Raw genomic sequence first — 22,178 nt, forward strand, 5'->3', positions numbered from 1 at the left:
GGTCTGTCAGTGTAAAGCAACACCATGTCTCTGTTAAGTAACAAGCATGGCATGCTGGGATCTTAGATAGTGAGGAATGCACGTACTGGAGGGAGAGCAGCTGACCCTACTGCTGTAATAAGAGATTAGCCTCTGTTTGGTAGGGTTTTGGATCCACACCAGTTCTGCTCCACGGTGCAGTCTGGTTGTCTGTATCCACATTACTGATTACCTTTTCTTTATTTGTTGTTCCCCTGACCTTTATTCTGTCAGTTGCCTCAGGTATTTGAAAATCATCTTTTAATGAATGCAAATAAGGGACAGATTCAGACATTCTATCATACAGTAGGAAAATTGTAAATGTTTTCTTGATCTTCTTGAAATGGTTGGTTGATTGGTCTATAAAAAAACCCCAATGAAAATCAGTGAGTGAATATTGAAAAAGAATCAACAAATGTACTTTAATGGCTTGTGAGTTTACATTCACCCAAGACTGATTTTTGGCACGTAAACTTGAATAAATGACTTATTATAAATTTATTTTATATAATATTTCTGTATATCAACCAACTGTTTCATTCTCCTATTCCAACTACTGGTTGAACAAGGCATTGATTTCCCTTGTTAATTTTTTTTTTTTTTTTTTTTGTCGATAGTATTGAATTCAATGACTGCATCAAATTTGAAATGGTCAGTGAATAAGTTTGAGACTCATCATCAAACTCTAAAAAGCTCTACACTGCCATTTTCAGCTATGTATCAACCACAGTATGTCGGGACCAGCTTGTTTTGTGGTGCTTCTGCCGCTTGGTGGCCAGAAAATGATCAATGGAGCTTTAAGTTGTGAGCTGATTTCTCATCAGACTCCTTAGAGCCGGATCCATTAACGTTTCTGCGGCTCGGGCTGGAACAGCAAGATCAAGATCAGGAATCAGATTAACATGACCACACTTTATTTATTTTAATTTTTTTTCATCAGTTTCTGAAATGGACTTGAAGAGCAGAGAATCAGACCATGAAATAGGCTACTAACTCAAATGACTTTTTTGGAATAGGATTTTTGAGGTGTGCTTGGTTTTAGCGAAAATAAAAAAAGCGGACCCTTTGAAAACACACAGCTGGTAGCTCTTGCGAAAAACATTCACTTTCTTCACGGCGAGCCTTTAATCACTGATGGGGGCCTTTTTTTTTTTTTTCTGGCTCCCGAGATATCTAAAGCAAGTTTTCATTAGAGCTGCCCCTGGGATAAAAAAAAAAGCTTGTTTCTGGCCGTGTGTACAACCACATGTGATGAAGTTTCATCTTTGTCTCTTTTGTCCCCTGCTGCTACTGCCGCCTACTGTAGGCGATTTAGAGAATGAATGAGGGTCCCCGCTGTCCACAGTATAGGATTAGTGGGAATTTGATGAGACATCGCCAGAATTGAATACATGTTTTTGTGTTAGGGTTTCCCCTCCTCCCCTGAGCTCTAAACCAGCTTAGGTTTAACTCTCTGGCTCTGATTACTACACACCCTCTCTTCTCTTCTCTACCAAACCAAACCAAATATGGGATGTGGAAACGTTTAAAGGGGATATACCATGAAAAAGTCACTTCTTCCTTGCTTGTGCATATACATTTAGGTATCTAGAGAGACTTCCAACCCACAAACTGTGACATAAAACAAGTCTTTTTATTTTTATGGACACATAAATGTGATTTAACAAGCTGATCAGTTTTGGCTCCCCTTCCTTTGCCACATGCAGATTCACTAGAATACCAACCCTCCTTCTGAGAATCCCGGTCAGCAGCATGAGAACTACCGTTGCAAAGGTGCGCCATATTTTTTAGTGAGACAATCGGAGCATACTGGGCTTTTTTGAGAGGAGGTCTTAAAGAGACATGCTCTAAAATAGAGCATTTCAGACAGATGGTGAATACGATATATTCAGACAGTTTGAAAAACTGTGGTTTTTTTTAACATAAAATCATGCAAACATGTTGTAGTAGAAACCCAAAATACAAGTATGAACTTTAAAATGAGCACAATATGTCCCCTTTAACTTCTCTCAGAACAAATCATTTTGTAATTTTTTTCATAAATTCAGTTTTGACTATTAGCATTCAGACATTACAGTTGGGTTCCGAACTTCTGCATTGAGTGTCCGTGCACATCACATGAAAATAAGACGTCTCTGCTCACTCGCCTCCCCGTGAGCTTGTTCCTCTGCTCTCTTTCTCCGCCCAACTTTTCTGCATGGCTTTAATTAAGATCTTGGAGACCAGTTTTTGCCCCTTGGGTTCAGTAACAGTTCTGTGCTGTTGTTTCTTTAATGATACACATGTGTGAACACTCTTATAATTAATAGTTTTTGAATAAGCAGCAAAGCCAGATTACACATTTTTTATTACATTCCCATTTGTTTTCTGCGGGGCGTTTTGTGCCAGGCTTCTATTCTCCCCTGCACAGCCTCAGCTCACATTCTTTTCTCCACTTCAGGTGAAAATAAAATAAAAACAGTTGTGGGCCACTTCTTCTAAACCATGATGATTTAAACACTTAAACATGTCATGATCTATTCATATTGCTACGAAAAACTTCTCCTTCAAACAACCGTATCAATTCAAGTTTCATGCCAAGAAACACATTTTGCTATATTCCATTTGAACACATCATGTAAACCTCATAATTTACCTGAGCCAAATACTCATTTTTACCGAGTAAAGCATGAACACATCATAATGTAACTCAATGTAACCTCCTTACGTTAGCTGTTAGCGCCGTTATTGTGCTGCCCACCATCTGCTAACAGCTAACGTTACCTAGCTCTCCTGCCAATTTCAACACAGATTTGTTGTTTACGCTGAGCATTATCAGGAAGATTTTCTCTTGTCGCCGAGACAACGGAGCTCTCTCGAGCCCTGATCCCCGGTACCTATGGTACTGTAGAAAAAACGTCCCGTTTACAGAATTCTAGCATTGACTTTGTACCAAAGTATTGGTCCCCATGACATCCTTATTCGGGAATACTGCTGCATATGTCAAAAGGTACTGCTCCTTACTCCACGCTCAGTCTTCATGGACTGTGAAATTCAGGTTTTACTCAAAACGGGACCAGTAGAGTTTAGAGACGATGACGAATTAGCAGATTGTTGTCTGAAAGTTCCAAGCAGATGGAGACGCAGGAAGACAGAGCGTCATCCCTTTTGTGTCGGCCGCTACCGTTGCATCAAGCATTCAGAGAGCCCTGACCAGTTACACAACGCGGCTGCTTAACAAGCCGGCACAGGCCAGTTACGGCAGGTGAACAAAAAAAAAAAAAAAAGTTATTACTGTTTCTATCTATTCTACCCTAAGCCTCTGACCCCTGTCCCACTCCACTCTGATCATGTGGCCCAGCACTTTGGAGCAGTAAGAGGGACAGAATATTTTTTGCCCTCCAGCCCTGTGATGGTACATAGCTATATATGGCTGCCTGTGCCAGGACAAGCTTCCTCTCAGGGAAATAATGCTTCTTCTCTCATCTCTGTTTGTCTCATCCTGACCCAGTGCTGAGCTAGTTAGCTCAGTGGTCCTCTGCAGACAGAGCTTGTAGCAATAGAGTGTTCTGTGTATTTCATATTATTATGAAATTGTATGTTATCATACTATTAAAAAAAAAAAGTATTACACCCATGATCCCAGGCCGACAGTTGAACATACATTGATAATATCTTGGTATGATATGAAGCACTATAACAGTAGCTAGGGGACAGGTATTACACTTCCAAAATGTGCTGCTTAACAGCATGTTTACTTCCTTTTCACACGGTGATACAAACCCCATTGGTCGTCATTTGGTGTCCCTGTAAACTGGCCTATTTTTCCCACAGTTATTCATGGTTTATGCTGTCCTTATTTGGAATTCGTTCCATCGTGCAGCCAGGGCAGCAAACAGTTGGGACTTTGCTATAGCTGTAGCTGAGCACCCTTTTTGTAGTGAGGGAGCAGCCGATTGGCAGTAGCAGAGCTTAATGAACGAGCTGGGGTGTATGGGTTGACCATGTCCTGGATGTAGGATGGGCCTGAGCCAATCACAGCACGGTAGAAAAGTGTCTCAAAAAGGGATGGGAGCAACCACCTGAGCAGAGGAGCGGGGTAGTGCGGGAGATCTTGGCTATGTTGAAGACTAGGTCTGCGGCGATATCAATGTTATAACGTCAGTAAGATACCCTGTGGATGTGGCAGCTGTCGCTCAGAAGTAGAGGGGGTCGTCCTCCAATTGGAAGATCGGTGGTTTCAATCCACGGCTCCTAAAGTCCTGATGTAAAAGGGTCCTTGGGCGAGATACTGAACCCCAACTTGCTCCTGCTGTTCCATCTGTGCCTGAATGTGCATTTAGTTTAGTTCCTGATAGGCAGGTGGCACCTTGCATAGTAGCCTCTGCCGTGCGTGCGTGTGTGTGTGTGTGTGTGTGTAGAGCTTTTGAGTGGTCCATTGACCATTACCCTGTCTAAATACCTCCATACTGATACTGAGATGATCTCATGGGAAAAACCTTACATCAGGAAACGTCATGGAACAATAGATGATGAAACATGGTACTTAAGATCATGACTTTTAAATAAAAAATGTTAAAATGCAAAATTTGACCATTTTTGGTGTGTTTGGATGTCAGGATTCACAAAAACATATTTTCTTTTGGGACATCTTTTGTGTACGTCTTTTATTTGTGTGCACTGTATGATTTCACTGTATGAAATCATACAGTGTTGCCATGGCAATTGGTCCAAATGAAGCTTTCATTTGTTTACTTTCACTCACTGCTTTTAGAGTGCATCCCACTGGGGGGCAGGGAAAGTGTTACAGTAATCCTACGTGTGGTAGAATAGATTTACCTTAGTGCAATAAAGCTTTCAGCTGCATCTCTGAATTATTTACAGACTTTAATTTGTCTAATGACAGTCCACCGAGAATGATTGGTGTTTTTTGTGCTGCAGCGCTTTGCTCCCCAAGATGTATTCATATTTAGCTGTTGCTAATGGAAGCTTAGCTCTGGATTTGTGGCTGGGAATAGTCTCTCACGAACGTGCCTTGTCAGCGATAGATTTAAGTGAAAAACTGTGAGGAAAACAGCACGTTGGCTACTCTCTGTGGAATTGAACAAATGGCCTCCTGAATATGTTCTGTGTACTGCATTGTATATTTGTTGTTTATCTTTATGACATAAATAGGATACTATCTGCAGTAGTCACTGTCTGAGTATTATGTCCGACCTCATCACTTGGTATCATACCCTAAAGGGACGCTTTACTCCACAAACAGCCATTCTAGCACCTGTCTCTAACTCCTGGGGAAAACGGCAGAATATTCTGTAGTTGCCATTAATACCACCAGCTGTCTAACAATTTTAAGAACTCAACTTAGCCACACTATTCCATCTAGAGCCCCAAAGTCTTTTAGTTTTCAAGTTGCGAACCTTGATTGGGGGCAACGGAGCAAGAAATTTAAGCTCAAACTGGGATACTGTTTAGTAGGATTGCACTTTCAGTGTATGAAACTTTGATACACACACAGACACATTTCCAATTTAGAGGAGAACTCAGTTTTAACACCAGGAGCCCAAATGCACGGACTGCCTGTAGAGGCCTGGAGACCATGTGTGGGCCTCTACTGGACCATAAACTGCCATTTTTTTGTTTAGTCAGTTGGAGATTGGATTTTCTTATCTGCAATGCTAAAGGAAAAAACACATAAGCAGAGTATAATAGGTGCCACATAATCTAAACATCCCTAATTAATTCAACAACCTCCAATTTGCTGGCTAAGTAGAGTTTCACAGTGGAATATGATTGATAAATGAAGACTGGTAGGACGGACTAATTCACCAAACATTTGTTTAGCATTTAGAGTCAATTCTGTGTCATTGTCTGGCTCAAGAACGGCTAGTTACCCTGTTTCTGGTGAGTCTGCAGGTGCAAATAGCTTCCCTATGTTTTAATGAGCTGGATTGCAAATTTCCCCGCTGCGGGACTAATAAAGGATTATCTTATCTTATCTTATCTTATCCCATACATGAGACAGATTTTGCTTTTGGTCTCAGACCGAGGCCGGTAAAAGGTTTAAGAGCCCACCGCCCAGAGAGTTAAGTGCTGGCGGTGAGCTTTTTTTCTGTCCACTCAGGTTTAAGATACCGTAAGAGGAAAATGTAGAGGTATTCCCTCAATACAGGCAGGTATGAGAGCACTGAAGACGCACCGGATTGTGTGTGTGTTTGTGTCTGTGCATGCTTATTTTTTTTATTTTTTTAATCAAATAACCGAGCCTCAAGAGTGAGCGCAAACACCAACAATCAATCTAGCACTCGCTCCTGAGGGGTCTGAGAAATCCATATGCTGCAATTCATCTGTCAAACTTTGTTTTTCATAAAGGGACAGTTTCTTTCATACTTTGCCAACAATTTGTCAGTTAAAGGCCTTAGTTTATTGCTGGAAATATATATAATGTACATATACCATTTTGTCTTTTTTCTTCTTTTTTTTAATAACTGAAAACTGAAAGTTTTGTCCCAATCTTTCAGCCCTACTGTAGACCTGACCTGACATGAACTAACTTCAGTGAGCAGACCTAGATGTATTTATGACCACACTACGTGGCCTTTCAGTCAGATACTGTTCAAACCTCTCTGCGCTGATGGATTCATGGAATCTCGAGAGCCAAACTGTAAATAGTTTGAATGCTGATTCTCTTTAGATTGCAAAAACTCAGAAGTATAACACAGCGTGGTTAGATGAAGTTCTCACCTGCACATACAAACAATACTATTAACCAGTTTTCATTTCAAACATCTCTCTTGTTGTCACATCTATAGTTCTTCCAGCTTGCAGCAGCTCACTAGCTGTGCCACTGTATCTAGGATATTTCATTTCACCTCTGCTTCTCTTCTCTCTTTATGCCCGCTTTGACCTCAGCCTCCGTATTGTCAGTCTGTTGGTAGAAGTTCATGTTTATACTATTTCATCAGTTTGCCTCTTTAGTATTGCAACTGAAATCTGTTCCATGCCGTGACTTTGTTGTGACAGTCATAGCTTCCAACGTTGCTCACTGCTGGGACTCTGAAACGTATTTTTGTTGTTTCTTCTCAGTTCTGCAACTTTTAAACTCTGATAAATGCTCAAAGTGGAAGCTCGCTTTGATGTCGACGTTTCCTCAGCCTGCTCTCTTTGTTCTTTTCAGACTGCTGTGTGTTCAGCACTGCTAGAGTGATTCAGCAGGCCATACAACAGGTCAGCAGAGCTGCTTTGTTAGCTGTCTTGTTGCCCTGAAGTGATGCAGATTCATCAAACGATCTGAATTCACGATCTGAAATCCTGCCCCTTTACGTACATTTGGGGGCACCGTGGTTCTCCAAACGATCTGCTTAGGAGATTTCTGTCTCCTTCACTTTTAGTAGATTGATTTATTTGCGGTTGTTGCTTTTAAACTGATGCTTTTTAAAATCAATCCTATGCTTTGGTTTTGCTTCCAAACCACCACCTGGAGCATCACCAGGATCCACTTAAAACCGGGCCGATTTAGTTCATTTTGGCTGGTGTGATAACTATCAGATAAAACAGGCAACAAGTTTGTTCGAAGCGCACCAAAAAATAAAATAGTGTGGATTAAAACTATCTAAGAACATAAACTCAGTTATAAACAATTTTGCATTAAATCAATTTCATATAATTTCCTGTTGAAAATTGATCGGATTGGTCTGGTAACGCCATCAGCGGCTCGAATGTAGCTGCCCTGTTTGGTTTTGGTGGCGTGCCATGTCTGACAGCCCCCTCCCTCCTCTCTGCCTCTCTCCCACTGCTGCAGGTTCAACTACAGGTCGACTCATCACCTCACCACCAATGGCTTCTATGAGTTCCTCAACTGGTTTGACGAGAGAGCCTGGTACCCTCTGGGTAGGATAGTAGGGGGCACGGTGAGTTTTTCTTATGCTGTCTGTCTGTCTGTGAGTGTGTGTGGGGGGATGCCAGGGACTGATTGTTCAAATTATATGTAGTGCATTCTGCCTCAGATCAATCTTTTCCCTTGTCCTTATCCCTCATGAGTCACATTACCATGAGGGATCGTCAATCATCCTCTTAAACTCGCTCTCAGCTGCGCGTCTCCCACACTCGGTAAGCGTATAGCTGGCCGGTTAAACAGCTCCTGGGGGAGGCAGGGAGTTAGCGGGGAGCACTCGCACAACACATAAAGCCGATTTGTCTCCATAATCGGCAGAGAACGGACGAACCGGGGTCACTTTTAACACATCATTACACCCCAACTCATCTCTGAATGCTTATCTCCTCCTCCTCTATTTGCAGCGCTCCGTGTGATCTCGATTTGGGGTTGATGAAGGGAGAGCTATCGCGGGCTAATCTGTTCACCAGAGTGCACTTAGTGTACGGACGTTTCAGAAGCTTTTAGTATGTTGTTTTCACTGCAGTTTATAAGTCCTGAACCTCTTTGGAAACGGCAACGACCATGGCTAGAAGTAGAGAGAACTCAAAAATGTTTTTTGTTGCAAGAAATCATAACAAAAAAGGAAAAACACAAGTTCAATTTCATTGTCAATTTCTTTTACAAAAATTGGAAAACAACGGAATCTCTATACAAGACATTATTCAAAGTACTACCAAGTATACCCAATGTTGGCAAAAAAAAAAGTAGACTGCATGTACTAAGTATATTGAATTATTTACATATTACAACCTCTACATACCACCACTCCTGTTCTCTTCTCAATACACTGTGTCCAGCAGCCTGCAGTTTCAGGGAATTTTATCACGTGACTGTTGGTCTTTGGGAACCAAGTTGAGCTTAGGATAGCTAAACTTTATGTTTTTTACAGGATCTGGTTAAAGCAAATGGTTTATTTTTGGCGTAATTTCAAATGAGACATTTTTTTGATTAAATATTACAATGTTAAGCTTCATTTTAAGGCTACTTTTTCTGACAGAAGCGTTTCTCACACATGACGTGTTCAAGGACCTTGAGGTTTTTTACAGCTCCTGGCTAGGATACACAGTGTAGTTTTGTCAATCGTTTAAAGAAAACATGTTTTTCAATCCCGCCGGTGTCCACTAAGGGGAGGGCAAGAGGAGGTAGAGAGGTGCTGAGCAAAGCTCCACCTTAAAGATCATTCCACCTTAAGTGTGGGCCAAAGTTTTAGCTAACCTTAGGACTAACCCCCTTCACCAGTCAAGTGAGTTCCACTCCTACTCTAAAGCAACCCTTTTGCATCACATGTGACTGGAAAGAAATAAAGGACAAAAACAATTCTCTCTATTTAATAAGCTTTATTATTATCTTAGCACCTTTTTATGGTAGTGTTTTTGAGATATTGTGTTAAACATGTCTTTGCATTCACTGTATTCATTCATCAGCAGTATTAAGTTAACAGAGGCAAAGCATAGGGTTGAGTGTAAATTTAAGCTGACAGGAAGAGTCAACAGTACTGCTGGGAATCATTTGTTTACGATTAAATATCATTTTGACATTTTTTGGGGTTTTTTTTTGGAGTCAGCAATAATTTTACCACGAAGTACTTAACTCAACAGTTCTCACTTTGATTTGGACTTCCCGCAGCTTTGTTTTGCCTCTGCTCTGCTGTCATCCTCAATATAAAGAACACTCAAATATGCTTTTTGTTTCAAAGATTGTTTCGTGTGCAGGAAATCCAGTAACATTCTGTGTCATCAGAACTTTGGTTGTCGAGTTAATGATGCATGCTGGTAAAAGCACATCTTCTGTCCAGTACCTCCTGTTAGCTAGGAACAAGCTTGTTATGTGGTTATTATTTTTTTTTGTTCTACGTTTCAAATTCCTCATTCAAACTGTAAATGATTTCCGTCGCAGCAGAGGAAAGATGCTTAAAGCAGCATTTTCAGTGGTTCAGAACTCTTGCTGGCTTGTCAGTATTGGTGCTCTCCTCAACACATCACATACATTTTACATGAGAGGAGAGATGAAAACATCTTTTTTGGGGCCTTTTATTAATAACACTTGACTCCTCACTTCACTGCGGACTTCCTGCACTTACCATCCCATCTCTTCCCCCCCCCCCCCCTCCCCAGGTGTACCCAGGCCTGATGGTCACGGCGGGCCTCATCCATTACGTGCTCAACCTGCTGAACGTCACCGTCCACATCCGGGACGTGTGCGTGTTCCTGGCGCCGGTGTTCAGCGGCCTGACCTCCATCTCCACCTACCTGCTCACCAAGGAGCTGTGGAACCAGGGGGCGGGGCTGCTGGCGGCCTGCTTCATCGCCATCGTCCCCGGCTACATCTCCCGCTCTGTGGCCGGCTCCTTCGACAACGAGGGCATTGCCATCTTCGCCCTGCAGTTCACCTACTACCTCTGGGTATGTCCTATACATACTTTATTAGTCTTCAGTCCTGACCCTCCATTAGGCCGCTATTTATATGCACTCCGGTCGCTGCTTCGGATGGCTGCCCTTTTGTTAGATAGTGGGGAATATGGTGAAGTAGTCAGGCTGCAAATCCTAAACTCATATCTTTTTTGTTTTATCTGCAATGACCTAAAGCTAAAATCGTCAATATTTTCATAAAGCAGTGGGGGATGGGGCAAAGGATAATTTTCTACAATTTTGTAAGTAATTATCGGAGTAGAGTTTCATCAAAACCAAATGATGACTATTGGTTAACTGCATGCCAAATGAATCAGAGCACATAAGGCCAAATTGCCTCATAAAGATCCTATAAAACTGTCTGATGACAACCAATGTGGCATTTATAAGGCCATTTTTTCAACTGAGTCTGGCGCAGTGCTCTCTCACATTCACTACCGAGCCTGCTTGTAACTGGTACAAGTTATGTTTACTTCACCTGTTGAGAGCATAAACGATGGCAATGTCATAGCATGTTCGAGTTATAATCCCAGACTCGGGCTGCTTAAAATTTGAGATACAAGTTTACTGCATTTGGGGAGGTTTTTTTTTGCATACGCTGTATGCATTGGAGAGCTGGAGCCATAGAACTGCAACTGAATGTACACTGTAGCACAATACTTACTATCTATTTGTAAAGGCAGATGTGATGAGAATTTCAATTGTTTTCAATTGTAATATCATATCACACAGCCTTATTTACATATTAATAATGACTCAAATAAAATGAGTACTGTGAAAGTAATAGTGAGTGTGTTGCAAGAAGTCATTTTCAGTCTGCACATAAGCTGCATTAGGAGAAATTTACTTTGTTTTTAACAGGGATTTAAGAAATAAGCCAACCTGTAGCGTGATGATCTCTTCCACACTAGTTACCATGTTCTGGCAATTTTTCTGACCCCATTAATTCAAGTACGGGATAAGACAATCCAAGTTCTACGAAGCTATGATTGGCACAGTTGTTTTTTCGAATTGGGAAACTGCTTTCAGTAAGCTGAAACTGAACAATCCGCAGAACAAATCTGGGAGGTGGAATGGAGATTTCGGAGATCTAGAACCATGCTAGCAGTGTCTCTTAACTCCAATTGCACCTATTAGCCTGTGTTAGCTTTAGTTGCTTTGTTACATTCCAGTAAATATATTCTCTCTCATAAACTTCTTCTTTTTTTTTTTTTAACATTAACATTCAACAATTAGAGTACAGTAGAAGGGCTAGCGATTTTGGAGTATCATATTGGAGTATCTAGCAGATAAAGAGAAAGAGATGTTTGTGGTGGAGACCAATCCCGAGCTAAAAGGAAAGTGATGTTTGACTTTTGGCAGGAAAGCAGAAAGACCGCTCCAAATGAAAGCTGAGGCTGCGTCGTATCTGATAGATGTGTTTTGATTGTTTCCTTCCGTGTCGGCCATAACTCATTTTTAAGGTGATAATGTTACAGATGTTCTGTTTTCATCTTGTTTTGCTGCCAATTTGCACAAAAAAATCTATAAATTCAGGTTTTGAATTGAGCAAAAAAATCTATAAATTCAGGTTTTGAATTGAGCATAATTGATTTTTACTATTTCACGTTTGAAGTTGTTAGGAGAAAAAGCCCTAATAGCACTATCTTTTTTTATTCATGTGATCTAGTAAAGCTAAGTGTTCATTTAATTTTAGGAGCAGATAATCCAACTTGCAAATACATATCATTTTGACCAAGGTAGTTTTACTGAGCACAGTAAACATTGTACTGGTCACACAAGAGCTTCCAGTGTCTCGTTCTTGATGCATGTTAAAGTCAGTAGGACATTGTACATGTTGCTTGTGATTATACACTTATTATACGTACACCAACCTAACCTTCGCTATCCTCAGTGGTTTGTGCATGTGGCTATATGGGCTAATTTTATTAAAGGCATAGCATAACCTGATTTAGATTAACATGAAGCCTTGTTTCTATACTTTGGATCAGTAATAAATCACTCTGAATAAATCACACGGGATAGAATGAGTTTAATAATAGTCTCTAGTGATTGCATACATACCCATTCCTTTCTCTACCTCAACTATCCCTCGTCTCCTTCAATCCACCACATCTCATTGGCTCTGCTCCTCCGATTTATCCAATCTCCTCCAGCCAGTAATAGCGGCTCCCACCCGTGCCTTCGTTAAGCCGGTTCTCGTTGGCCTCGTTAAGACCTCGTTAGCTGCCCACGCACAAGGTAAAGATGTGTAGGAGAGGGTGCTCTGCTTTGTGCAGTTCATTAAGGAGGGAAACATGATGAATAATTCAGACAGTTTCGTCGGATAAGCAGCAAAGGAGCAAATCCTCAAGGAAAAATAAGTGAATGGAGCAGATCAGCTTAGCGTAAGCATATGATGTAAATTAGACTGTGTGTGTGTGTTTGTTAATGCTCTCCTCTGTAAACTACAGGTGAAGTCTGTGAAGACGGGATCGGTCTTCTGGTCCATCGGATGCTGCCTCTCCTATTTCTACATGGTGAGAACACACAAAAACCTTTGTTTTATTTCCAACGATAATTACGTTATTGACTTATCGTACAATATATGGACATGACCTATCATTTGTATGTTAACAACTAAGTGTACGACCAAGTACACTTAGTTGGTCGTACACTGAAATAATATTGATTAGCACATTTATTTCGGGGACAGTAAACCGTCTCAACAGTGGTAGTTATGGTGACAGGCCTACCACATTCATGTACTTATTTGACACTTTAAACCTGACTCTTAACGCGAAATGCAAATCTGAGTAATAAACTCGAAGAAAATCCGTGCGTACATCACGCTCTGACTCTAAAACCCAGATGGACCGGTCACAATACTGATTATCTACTGCGGCTGAAAGCACCACACGGATTCAGCAGATGTCTTAATCCCATTATGACATTTAACAGTAAACTAACTGTGTGTGCGTTTTTTAGCCTTGAGTTTGTGTTTTGGTCGGAGCTATTTTGGCTTTTAAGCAACCAGTGAACGGAAGTGACAATATTTGGACAATGGAGGAGTGACATAGAAACGCTGAATTTGTCTCTGGTAGGTTAGCAACCTGTCAATCACGATGTAGCCCGCCCTAAAGCATACCCTGCTTTATGGTCTATTTGACTCTAAATGGACCATAATGTACTAAATGAACATCATGCTGTATTGAAGACGACTTTGAACTAGAGTTTACAATGTTTACTGAGGGAATAAATCAAGAGAGAGGTAGGGTAATTTTATCGTAGACTTCTATACTATCAAACCTGGGATGGTCAGTAGAGAGAATGCAGGTTCAAGACACTTGGCTTCACTCGTCTGAACCAAAGGTTGCCTTAAGGTGCATGAATGTATTCCAAATTGTTACACCCGTTAATTTACAACAACTGTTGCCAAAGCTCCAAATTAACTTGAAAATTGCTCTTATTTATTTTTTCCCCCCACAGGTGTCAGCTTGGGGCGGTTACGTGTTCATCATCAACCTTATTCCCCTTCATGTATTCGTCCTGCTTCTCATGCAGCGCTTCAGTAGGAGGGTCTACATAGGTAAGATGCAGCACATGCACACACACAAATACATTTTATGTGGACATGAATTCAAGGACATAAACAGATGACTTGAGGCGGGGGACAACAATTCTGCTCATTTGACATTCAGTGTAGCACATCCAGTATAAACAGATGTAAAGGGCAGCAGCTACACACACACTCTGTGTGTATTTTCTCTATTTTGAAAAGACCCAAAGCCATGCACATCCATGCTGGGGGTGCTGACACGGAGTAGTTTGTTATTCTTTGTCATGTATAAACACTTACTGATAATGAATAGCAATCTACCAGCTCCCGATGTTGTGCCTGTAATGAGTCAGATATCAGGTTTCCACAAACCGCCCAGGGGAGAAAAAGAGAAGAGAAGGGATAAAAGTAAGAGAGATGGAAAGACGGAAATGCAAGCAGGAAAAAAAGATTAAAGCTGTATATCCTTCAAAGAGCTCGCCCCGTCGCACACTCTGAACTGCCGTTACTGATCATGAATTAAGTCCCGAGCCATGGCTCACCGCTCCCCACTGATGCCGCAACACCAAACCGTTGTTTCAGATCAAAATCAATAACCCCACGCGTACTGTACTGGATCACACTCCCGCTGAAATAACGAAACATCAAGACAGTAAAAAGTCCAAGACCAGGCGAGTCGGCAAGAAAGCTGTGAGATGTGGAATCAAAGAGAACTGCTAGAACTTCGGTACAGAGAGAGAAGACGAGGTGACCGGTGGATTCTTAATCCTCAAATAGCATTATTGGCAAAATGAATAATTTAGCATCGAGCTGACTTTCCCATCTTCCTCCCCCCTCCCCTCACCTTCTTCCATCTGCCTCCCTTCTGAAGACCAGCACAGCGCACAACACAGTAATTGAGTTACTTCAAAGTGGTAATGGCTGGTTGCGTTCCCTGACACATACCTCGGCCTGTGTTTGGGAGTCCAGTCTGCGACCCGCTGCTACACACTGGCTCGCTCTCGCTCCATTTTCCCCTCCTGTCTAATAGAGCACAAATACCGTAATGCAATCCCTACTGTAATGTCATTATCTCACCAGCAGAATAGAAAACATAGAATAGAAGGTCCTGTGATGGATGCCTTTACTCTCTTAATGGGCCTGGCTGCTGGTTCCCGGTTCCAGTCCGGGCTATCGCATCGATCAGCATCTAGATTGCAGATGCCATTTCCTGCCTGCTGGGACACTTTAACAGGGCGACTCGGGCTGGCAGTAGCAGGAGGAAAGGATTAAGTAAAAAATAAATAAAAATTAAAGACATCCTCAAAGCTACGAGGAACTTTCATTTTGTGTCGATTTTGGTGGTCCCTGTGGACAAAAGTGGTATTGTTACTGAGCACCAGAGTCCCTTTAGAAAACCTCATTTTATTTCAGCAGCTGACCCCGCTCAATCCTGGTTCTGGTTCTCCCGTGCCTCCCTTCCCTCCAGCGGGCCCAAGAATACGGCCTGGGCCATGTTCCTCACAGTAACTTTAAGAAACTACTTAAATTACAGAAATCGGATATAGATTATGCCAGATTTTAGGCATCTTTAGCTTTTTACCAACTAAAGTGAAGTGGCCAGAAGGTGAATGACAAGCAGCTGCGGTGGGTAACTTGGATAACACTTTTTATTGTCACAAATAACTTTTATTAATATAAAATCTATTAAAATGTGGCTGAAAATTGTCCTCAGCAAACTGTCCCCCTGTTTGAGTCACGTTGGAAAAAACTACAGCGGTTTTACATTCCTGCATATAAAAAAACAAAACAAAAAAAAAAACACAAATTAAACTACATATTTGTAAAACATAGTAAAAGTATTTTTTGGGAGGATTTGTTGACAATAACAAAACATAGTTATTCCTTATATACGTGAAAATTGAGTCTTTTCTTTGGAAATAGTAGTTTGACAAGATATTATAAAATCAAGGTCCTCTTACTAGCTTTGTATTGAGCTTTCAGCTGCAACTCCTTTGTCAGCAGATTGAGTTTGCTCTGTTGGCATGGAGACGAGTCTTGAGTCATGACTATTTTTGTCAATGAAATACGTAGAATAGCAACTCGCTAACAAAGGCGCTGCCACTTTAACTTGAAAAATTAAACAAATGTACAAATGACCTTGTTATGCACATACTGTTAGTACGACAGCACAATATTGAGATACAAGGTGCAACAATATATAAGAAAGAAGAAAAGACGGGGTATGATGTGTTCATTCAAAGCAGAAGAAATGTCTTAAGTACCAATAGAATCTAACCAAGTACATCTACTCAAGTACTGTGCTTAAAAACCAAAAAATATATATTTAATTAACCACAATTCAGAGGGACAAGTTTTGACAATTAAAGGTTATTTTTCAGATAAAGATTTATCCATAAAACCATTGAAGAATTTATAAAACACGACACATTGTTATAGATCAAATGCCTGATGAGTTTGAATTAGCTCCACCTCAACCAACTACAATTCTCACTGCTACTACTGTGACACAGTGTCAACATATACGGAATATTACAGGTTTTTGCAAAGGTATAGTTATTGCAGGTGTGTTTGATATTTCATTCATAAGATTGTTCTGGTGTGTCTAAATTGGCAGCTCTGTGCATTAGAGATGGTGAGGAAAAGTGCTTCCTTCCATCAATACACCAGAGCGTTATTTTACAGAGCAGTTGGTGACACAGGCCGGGTCAGCAGCATTTTTTCCCCATTTTCTGACATTCCTAATAAGGATATCATCAGAAGACAACCGTGAAGGGAAATAGAAACTCGGATCTGCTGCTTTTAAATGTACATAGTGGTCTGGTCTGTAGGGCTTAAGGAATCCCGTTTGAAAGATTGCAGTTTCTGATTAGTTAGCAGAATATCAGAGCCATATATTTCCCCACTTTGTTCCCTCCACACTTGTCAAGGCAATGAGATAATCAAGACACAAAGTCGTTTGAAAGACATACACCTTTTGGTGTCATACCAATACTAATCACGTCTATTTGTGAAGACAGCCCAGGAGAGAGTTGAGGTTTGGTTCTATGCCCAGACCCAAATTGTCGTAGATGTTTAATTTATTCTTTTCTCCACACACGATTCCCTTCAGTGTGATCTGGTGAGGCTTCAGACGTACAAGTTTATCTGAAGCCCAGCTGCAGAATTCAATTCAATTCAATTCAGTTTATTTTGTATAGCCCAGAATCACAAATTACAAATTTGTCTCAGAGGGCTTTACAATCTGTGCACATGCGACATCCTCTGTCCTTCCCTGATGAACTGCAAATAATGAGTGTTGCTTTTATTTCAGAGTAACGACCACATCGTATCTATCTCTCTATCTCTCTAGCTCAATATAGCTGATACCGATCACTTTTTAAAAAATACCTTAAATGGTCCAAAACTAATCTTTAGGTTCGGATCGGGACGGTCCCATGAGTAAATAGTGGCTTGTTTTTAACTGCTTCTAACTGCTTCTTTCTCCCTCCAGCCTACAGCACCTTCTACATCATCGGCCTGGTCTTGTCCATGCAGATCCCCTTCGTAGGCTTTCAGCCGATCAGGACCAGTGAACACATGGCTGCAGCAGGTCAGTAACCAGTTACCTGTGGTCTGGGTGGAAAGTGCCAGTGATTGGAGTTAACTGCAGGCCGATGGAGTAAATCTTGATTCATGGAACCAAGTGCAAAAACTACGTATAACCTGTACCACTCTCCCACATGAAAGATTAGTAGAGCCAGAGTGGACAGGAGGACAATTTACAGCGACCAAAAACCCTTTAAATTAACACACAGGCATGTCAGTTTTGTATTAAGTTAGACTTGGAAAAAAAAATGTGAACCTATCCATTTTAACTATCCATTAAATTTCCAGTGGAGATCATATAGATATCTGCTACAAAAATTAAATTCAGAAATGCAATCTGTGCATGAGCCCGCGAAGCCGAGTTTGTCATGATGATAAGTTAGTCCTGGACCGCTCACCTGAGACCGTTCTCATTACATCAGTGCCCACAGCGGCTTGGCAGTGCCACTGTTGCCGTGGAGGACAATAAAAGTCAAGTAGATATAAAGTCAAAGTGCAGACTCGGATATTGCCAGCAGAGAAGCCATAAATCATTTGGACATACACAATACCAAGGCATTGATCGTTGTTAAATACTCATTTCTTTATAAAAAACAATTGGTTCAAATGAAAAGCATGCCGAAAAGGGGTTTTAAATATGCTTAAATAGATAGCTGATATTTACTGCTTGAACCACGAGTATATTATAAATCATCTTTGTGCCGTATCTCTGCAGGGGTGTTTGTGCTGCTCCAGGTCTACGCCTTCCTGCAGTACCTGAAGGACAGACTGACCAAGCAGGAGTTCCAGACTCTGTTCTTCCTGGGAGTCTCTCTGGCCGCCGGAGTGGTGTTCCTCTCCGTCATCTATCTGACATACACAGGTCGGTTCACGGCGGCTCCTAGAAGCTCATCTATCTGAACAGCTCTCGTGCATTTGTACAAATTTAGACTTGAAATTGAAGCAACCACATGGTTAGTTATTCTTATTTTGTTCCGTTTAGCGTCTCCAATACAAAGCTGAATGATGCACACCACACTGTTTCTATGCTCAAAGTAAAGCTGACTGGTCCCCTGGTTCCACATTCAATAGAGTGGGAGAATGTGCCGCGCAAACGTAATGACTAATATGGATTTACACTTACATTTTTTTCCAATGTGAGAACAGAAACAAAGCTGTGTACACAACGGATTTACTCTGGAAGCTTTTCACTGTCTTGTGTCTCATATTGTTTGTTTGATTTTCTCATTGACTGGCCGGTTCTACCTGATCAAAGGCAACTGCTCTGGTTGCTTCATTTATACAGCGGTCCCTGTTACAAACATACCTGTTTGGATGGATGGCCCATTGCCCTTCCTTGGTTTTCTGAGCAGTACACCTGCAGTACATAGCTGCGTCACAAACCCAAGTCGCTGCTACTCAGAAACACTGCAAAAATACACTGTTCAGGGGAAAAACGCACCCAAGTCTGGCTACTTGTGGTCAGAAATACAGAGAGGGAAGAGTCTTATAAGACTGGTGTATCAGACTCAAACTGAGGGGTTGAACTGTTGTTCTGATTGTGTGATTGGTTGAGAGTTGGTTATGGATTCAAACAGACACTGAAACATTCACAAGAAAAGCTATTTTAATGATGGATTCGTTACTCCGTCAGAGATAATAGTCCTGCATTATACAGATGAGCTTCAATCAATACGCAAGCAATTTCCTAAAACATCTGGGCACACATTGTTTATCATAAATTGTCCTTGGATTATTGAATAATTTCGTTTGGGACTATTTTCAGCGGTGGATTAATGCACATTTAGGGCAGCAGGACGATCTATTCAAGATTGAGTCAAGATAAACTACAGTGTGTGTTGATGGTAATGAAGGAACATGTCAGCCAGCGCTAAGGAGTGGCTCATTCATGTGTTTGTAATAGTTTGTGGATGACAGTGGAGCTCCATATCATAAAGGAAGAAATTACATCAGGCGTCTGTGATACACACACACACACACACACACACACACACACACACACACACACACACACACACACACACACACACACACACGTCAGTACACAGTTTGTTAACCAGGCTTATCCTTTTAAGATACAACGTGCTGGTTCTGATTAGAATCAGCCGACATCACACATCTATTATCGGTGTGTGTTATAGGACCACCTGCTAGTGTTGATTCAGCCTCCTCCGTGTCCTCATTCATCTTTGCACCGCCGAGCTCATTACGGCTCATCACGTCCGCAAAACACACACATTAGAGAGTAATCATGTGATCGATACATGCAGGAGGAATGTTGCGTGGCCAATTAGTGTGAGCCCCCTGATGCGCAACGGAGTACACAGACCGCTGGGTTGTCGGTGTGTGTATGTGAGTGTGTGTTTGTTTAGATGGACTTGTGAGTATATTCTAACGTGTGTGTGTGTGTGTGTGTGTGTGTGTGTGTGTGTGTGTGTGTGTGTGTGTGTGTGTGTGTGTGACCTTCAGGATACATCGCTCCATGGAGTGGGCGCTTCTACTCCCTCTGGGATACTGGGTAAGTCCTCCCAGCTCATATCTTGTACTTTTTCACTGAACAAAGTACCTTAGAGCAGAGCTGATGATCATGAGATTTGAGTTATGTACGGTAGCACATTTGCCTCTAAATCTGTTAAACTGTATGACACAGAAAGTGGCGGGGTGGGAGTGAATTTCATTACAGATCTTTTTCCAGCTGGTTGATTTATTCCAACTTAAATCCAAATTTTGATTTAGTCCACCTGTTTAATAAACACATGCTCGGGATAATGATTTAGAAAGTTGTGACCTATTTCTACCTTTCAAATTTTTTTTTTTAGAAATCAAATGCATATCAAGTACACCAAGAAGACTGCACTAAATATTTTCATGGTCACTGTCAGTCAGTCAGTCAGTCAGTCAGTCAGCCAGCCCAATCATATAAATCTCTCTAAGTCTCTAAAATACATCTTGACAAAATGCATCAGCTGTAAATCCCTAAAACTCTCACTTAGGGTATGTGCACGTTTGTTTTTTGTGTTGGTGCACCCTCTGGAGTATTTGTTTTTAAAGGGAGTTAAGTTCTGCAGCAGTGCAGTTAAAGTAATGAGGTGATAATCAGAGCCAAGATAACGGACATCAGCCAAACTTGATTTTTCGCCCACTTTCATTAAGAGTGGTTCTTTTAGAGAGAGGGAAGTGGAATACAAGGTACATTATATTTTTTTATCTTAAAGACAAGGGTTGTTTTACACTAATGATACATTCCCAAGATCAATACTGTCATCAAAAAGACCTCCTTATCTCCTCCTCTGCCTAACCGTACTGTTTCTATGCTCTCTGACTTTTGTCCATGTTCTCCACAGCTATGCTAAGATCCACATACCCATTATAGCATCGGTCTCCGAGCACCAGCCCACCACCTGGGTGTCCTTCTTCTTCGACCTCCACATCCTGGTCTGCACCTTCCCAGCAGGCCTCTGGTTCTGCATCAAGAACATCAACGACGAGCGCGTCTTCGGTAAGAGCCACATCCCTGGAAGGAGCACTTTTACTTTCAAATTGAGAACACTGTGATTGGCAAAGGTCGTGGAACTTGTATAGTTCACAATTTTCTCCTATAAATACAATCAGACTGTTCCAGCATTGAAGGCTTACATATATATATATATACAGTATAAGGCAGCCTTTGTTGAGTGTTTGATGTAGTTGTTGTGGTGAATGTGGAGACAATGAACTTTAGCTGTAGCACCATCACTATCAATATAAGTGACATGATAACATTGGAAATCTTACTTTAATAACATGCTGTATATTACACATTTTATCATTCATCACATTCTTGACCTTGCAAACCGTTAAGTAGAATGGAACTTATACGTAGGGGAGATCATCACCCTTTTTCTGTTTAAAGATGGTGGTCTTGGCTGTATCAAAATACAGCGTTACAGTTTGAACCCTTGTTAGCGCCGTAGCAACAGTACAGAGTTCCAAAAGGCCGGCTCATGTGACTTTAGATTATGAAGAAGCAAACTATGAAACTTTCTAAATTTTAAAAGAAACACGTTTTCAGAAGAAACATGAAAGCAATAAATGTATCTTTAACATGAGATTTTTAACATAACCTGGTGTTTCATCTACACAGTCACTCACATAAATACGTGTAGCGGACAGGACAGGGATTAGAGCGACTGACATTGGTTCAGAAATATAAAGGGCCAACCATCTGCTCTCAGAATGCGTGTGAGTCCTCCGACTTTTGACGATGTGCATCAAATACAAATTGAAAGTATTGAACTAGCTATTGTACCTGCTCATCAGCGACTAAAGAACAGGTGGATTCTTTTTCTATATAGATTTAGCAACATACCATGCTGTCGTTTGCTGCTAGATAAGTTTTGACTTGATCCCTTACTCTGGATATTAGCGAGCATTCAATAATCTTGATCCAAAGTTGATATAAACAGCTATTAAAATAAACAACGTGACAACATACATTAATTGCTGTGGTTATAAAATAATTCTGTAAACTCGTTTTTTTGCATGTATAGTAACAATTTAGTTGTAACAATAAAGGCTTCGAGTACATTAAAAGTGCTTGAATTTTCCTCTAAAAAGCTGTACATTCAGTTGGGCTGTGACAAAAAAATACAAGTTGTTGGAAATCAGAATGATTTCCTGAAACAATACTAAATGGAAACATCCCTGTGAGTGTATGAGCATCTAATAACTC

General features: G+C 41.0%; 1 protein-coding gene across 1 annotated transcript in view; it reads left to right on the forward strand.

Moving 5' to 3' along the window:
- LOC129109289 (dolichyl-diphosphooligosaccharide--protein glycosyltransferase subunit STT3B-like) overlaps positions 1–22,178 on the forward strand; it is a 49,258-nt gene that overhangs the window by 17,158 nt on the left and 9,922 nt on the right. Inside the window, exons 2-9 of the mRNA XM_054621319.1 lie at positions 7,799–7,907; positions 10,048–10,335; positions 12,795–12,860; positions 13,810–13,909; positions 17,373–17,471; positions 18,183–18,329; positions 19,937–19,985; positions 20,812–20,966. Of these exons, the coding sequence (XP_054477294.1) occupies positions 7,799–7,907; positions 10,048–10,335; positions 12,795–12,860; positions 13,810–13,909; positions 17,373–17,471; positions 18,183–18,329; positions 19,937–19,985; positions 20,812–20,966 (1,013 nt within the window). The remainder of the gene's footprint in view (positions 1–7,798; positions 7,908–10,047; positions 10,336–12,794; positions 12,861–13,809; positions 13,910–17,372; positions 17,472–18,182; positions 18,330–19,936; positions 19,986–20,811; positions 20,967–22,178) is intronic.

The sequence above is a fragment of the Anoplopoma fimbria genome, chromosome 20 (genome assembly GCF_027596085.1).
Source record: "Anoplopoma fimbria isolate UVic2021 breed Golden Eagle Sablefish chromosome 20, Afim_UVic_2022, whole genome shotgun sequence".
NCBI lineage: Eukaryota > Metazoa > Chordata > Actinopteri > Perciformes > Anoplopomatidae > Anoplopoma > Anoplopoma fimbria.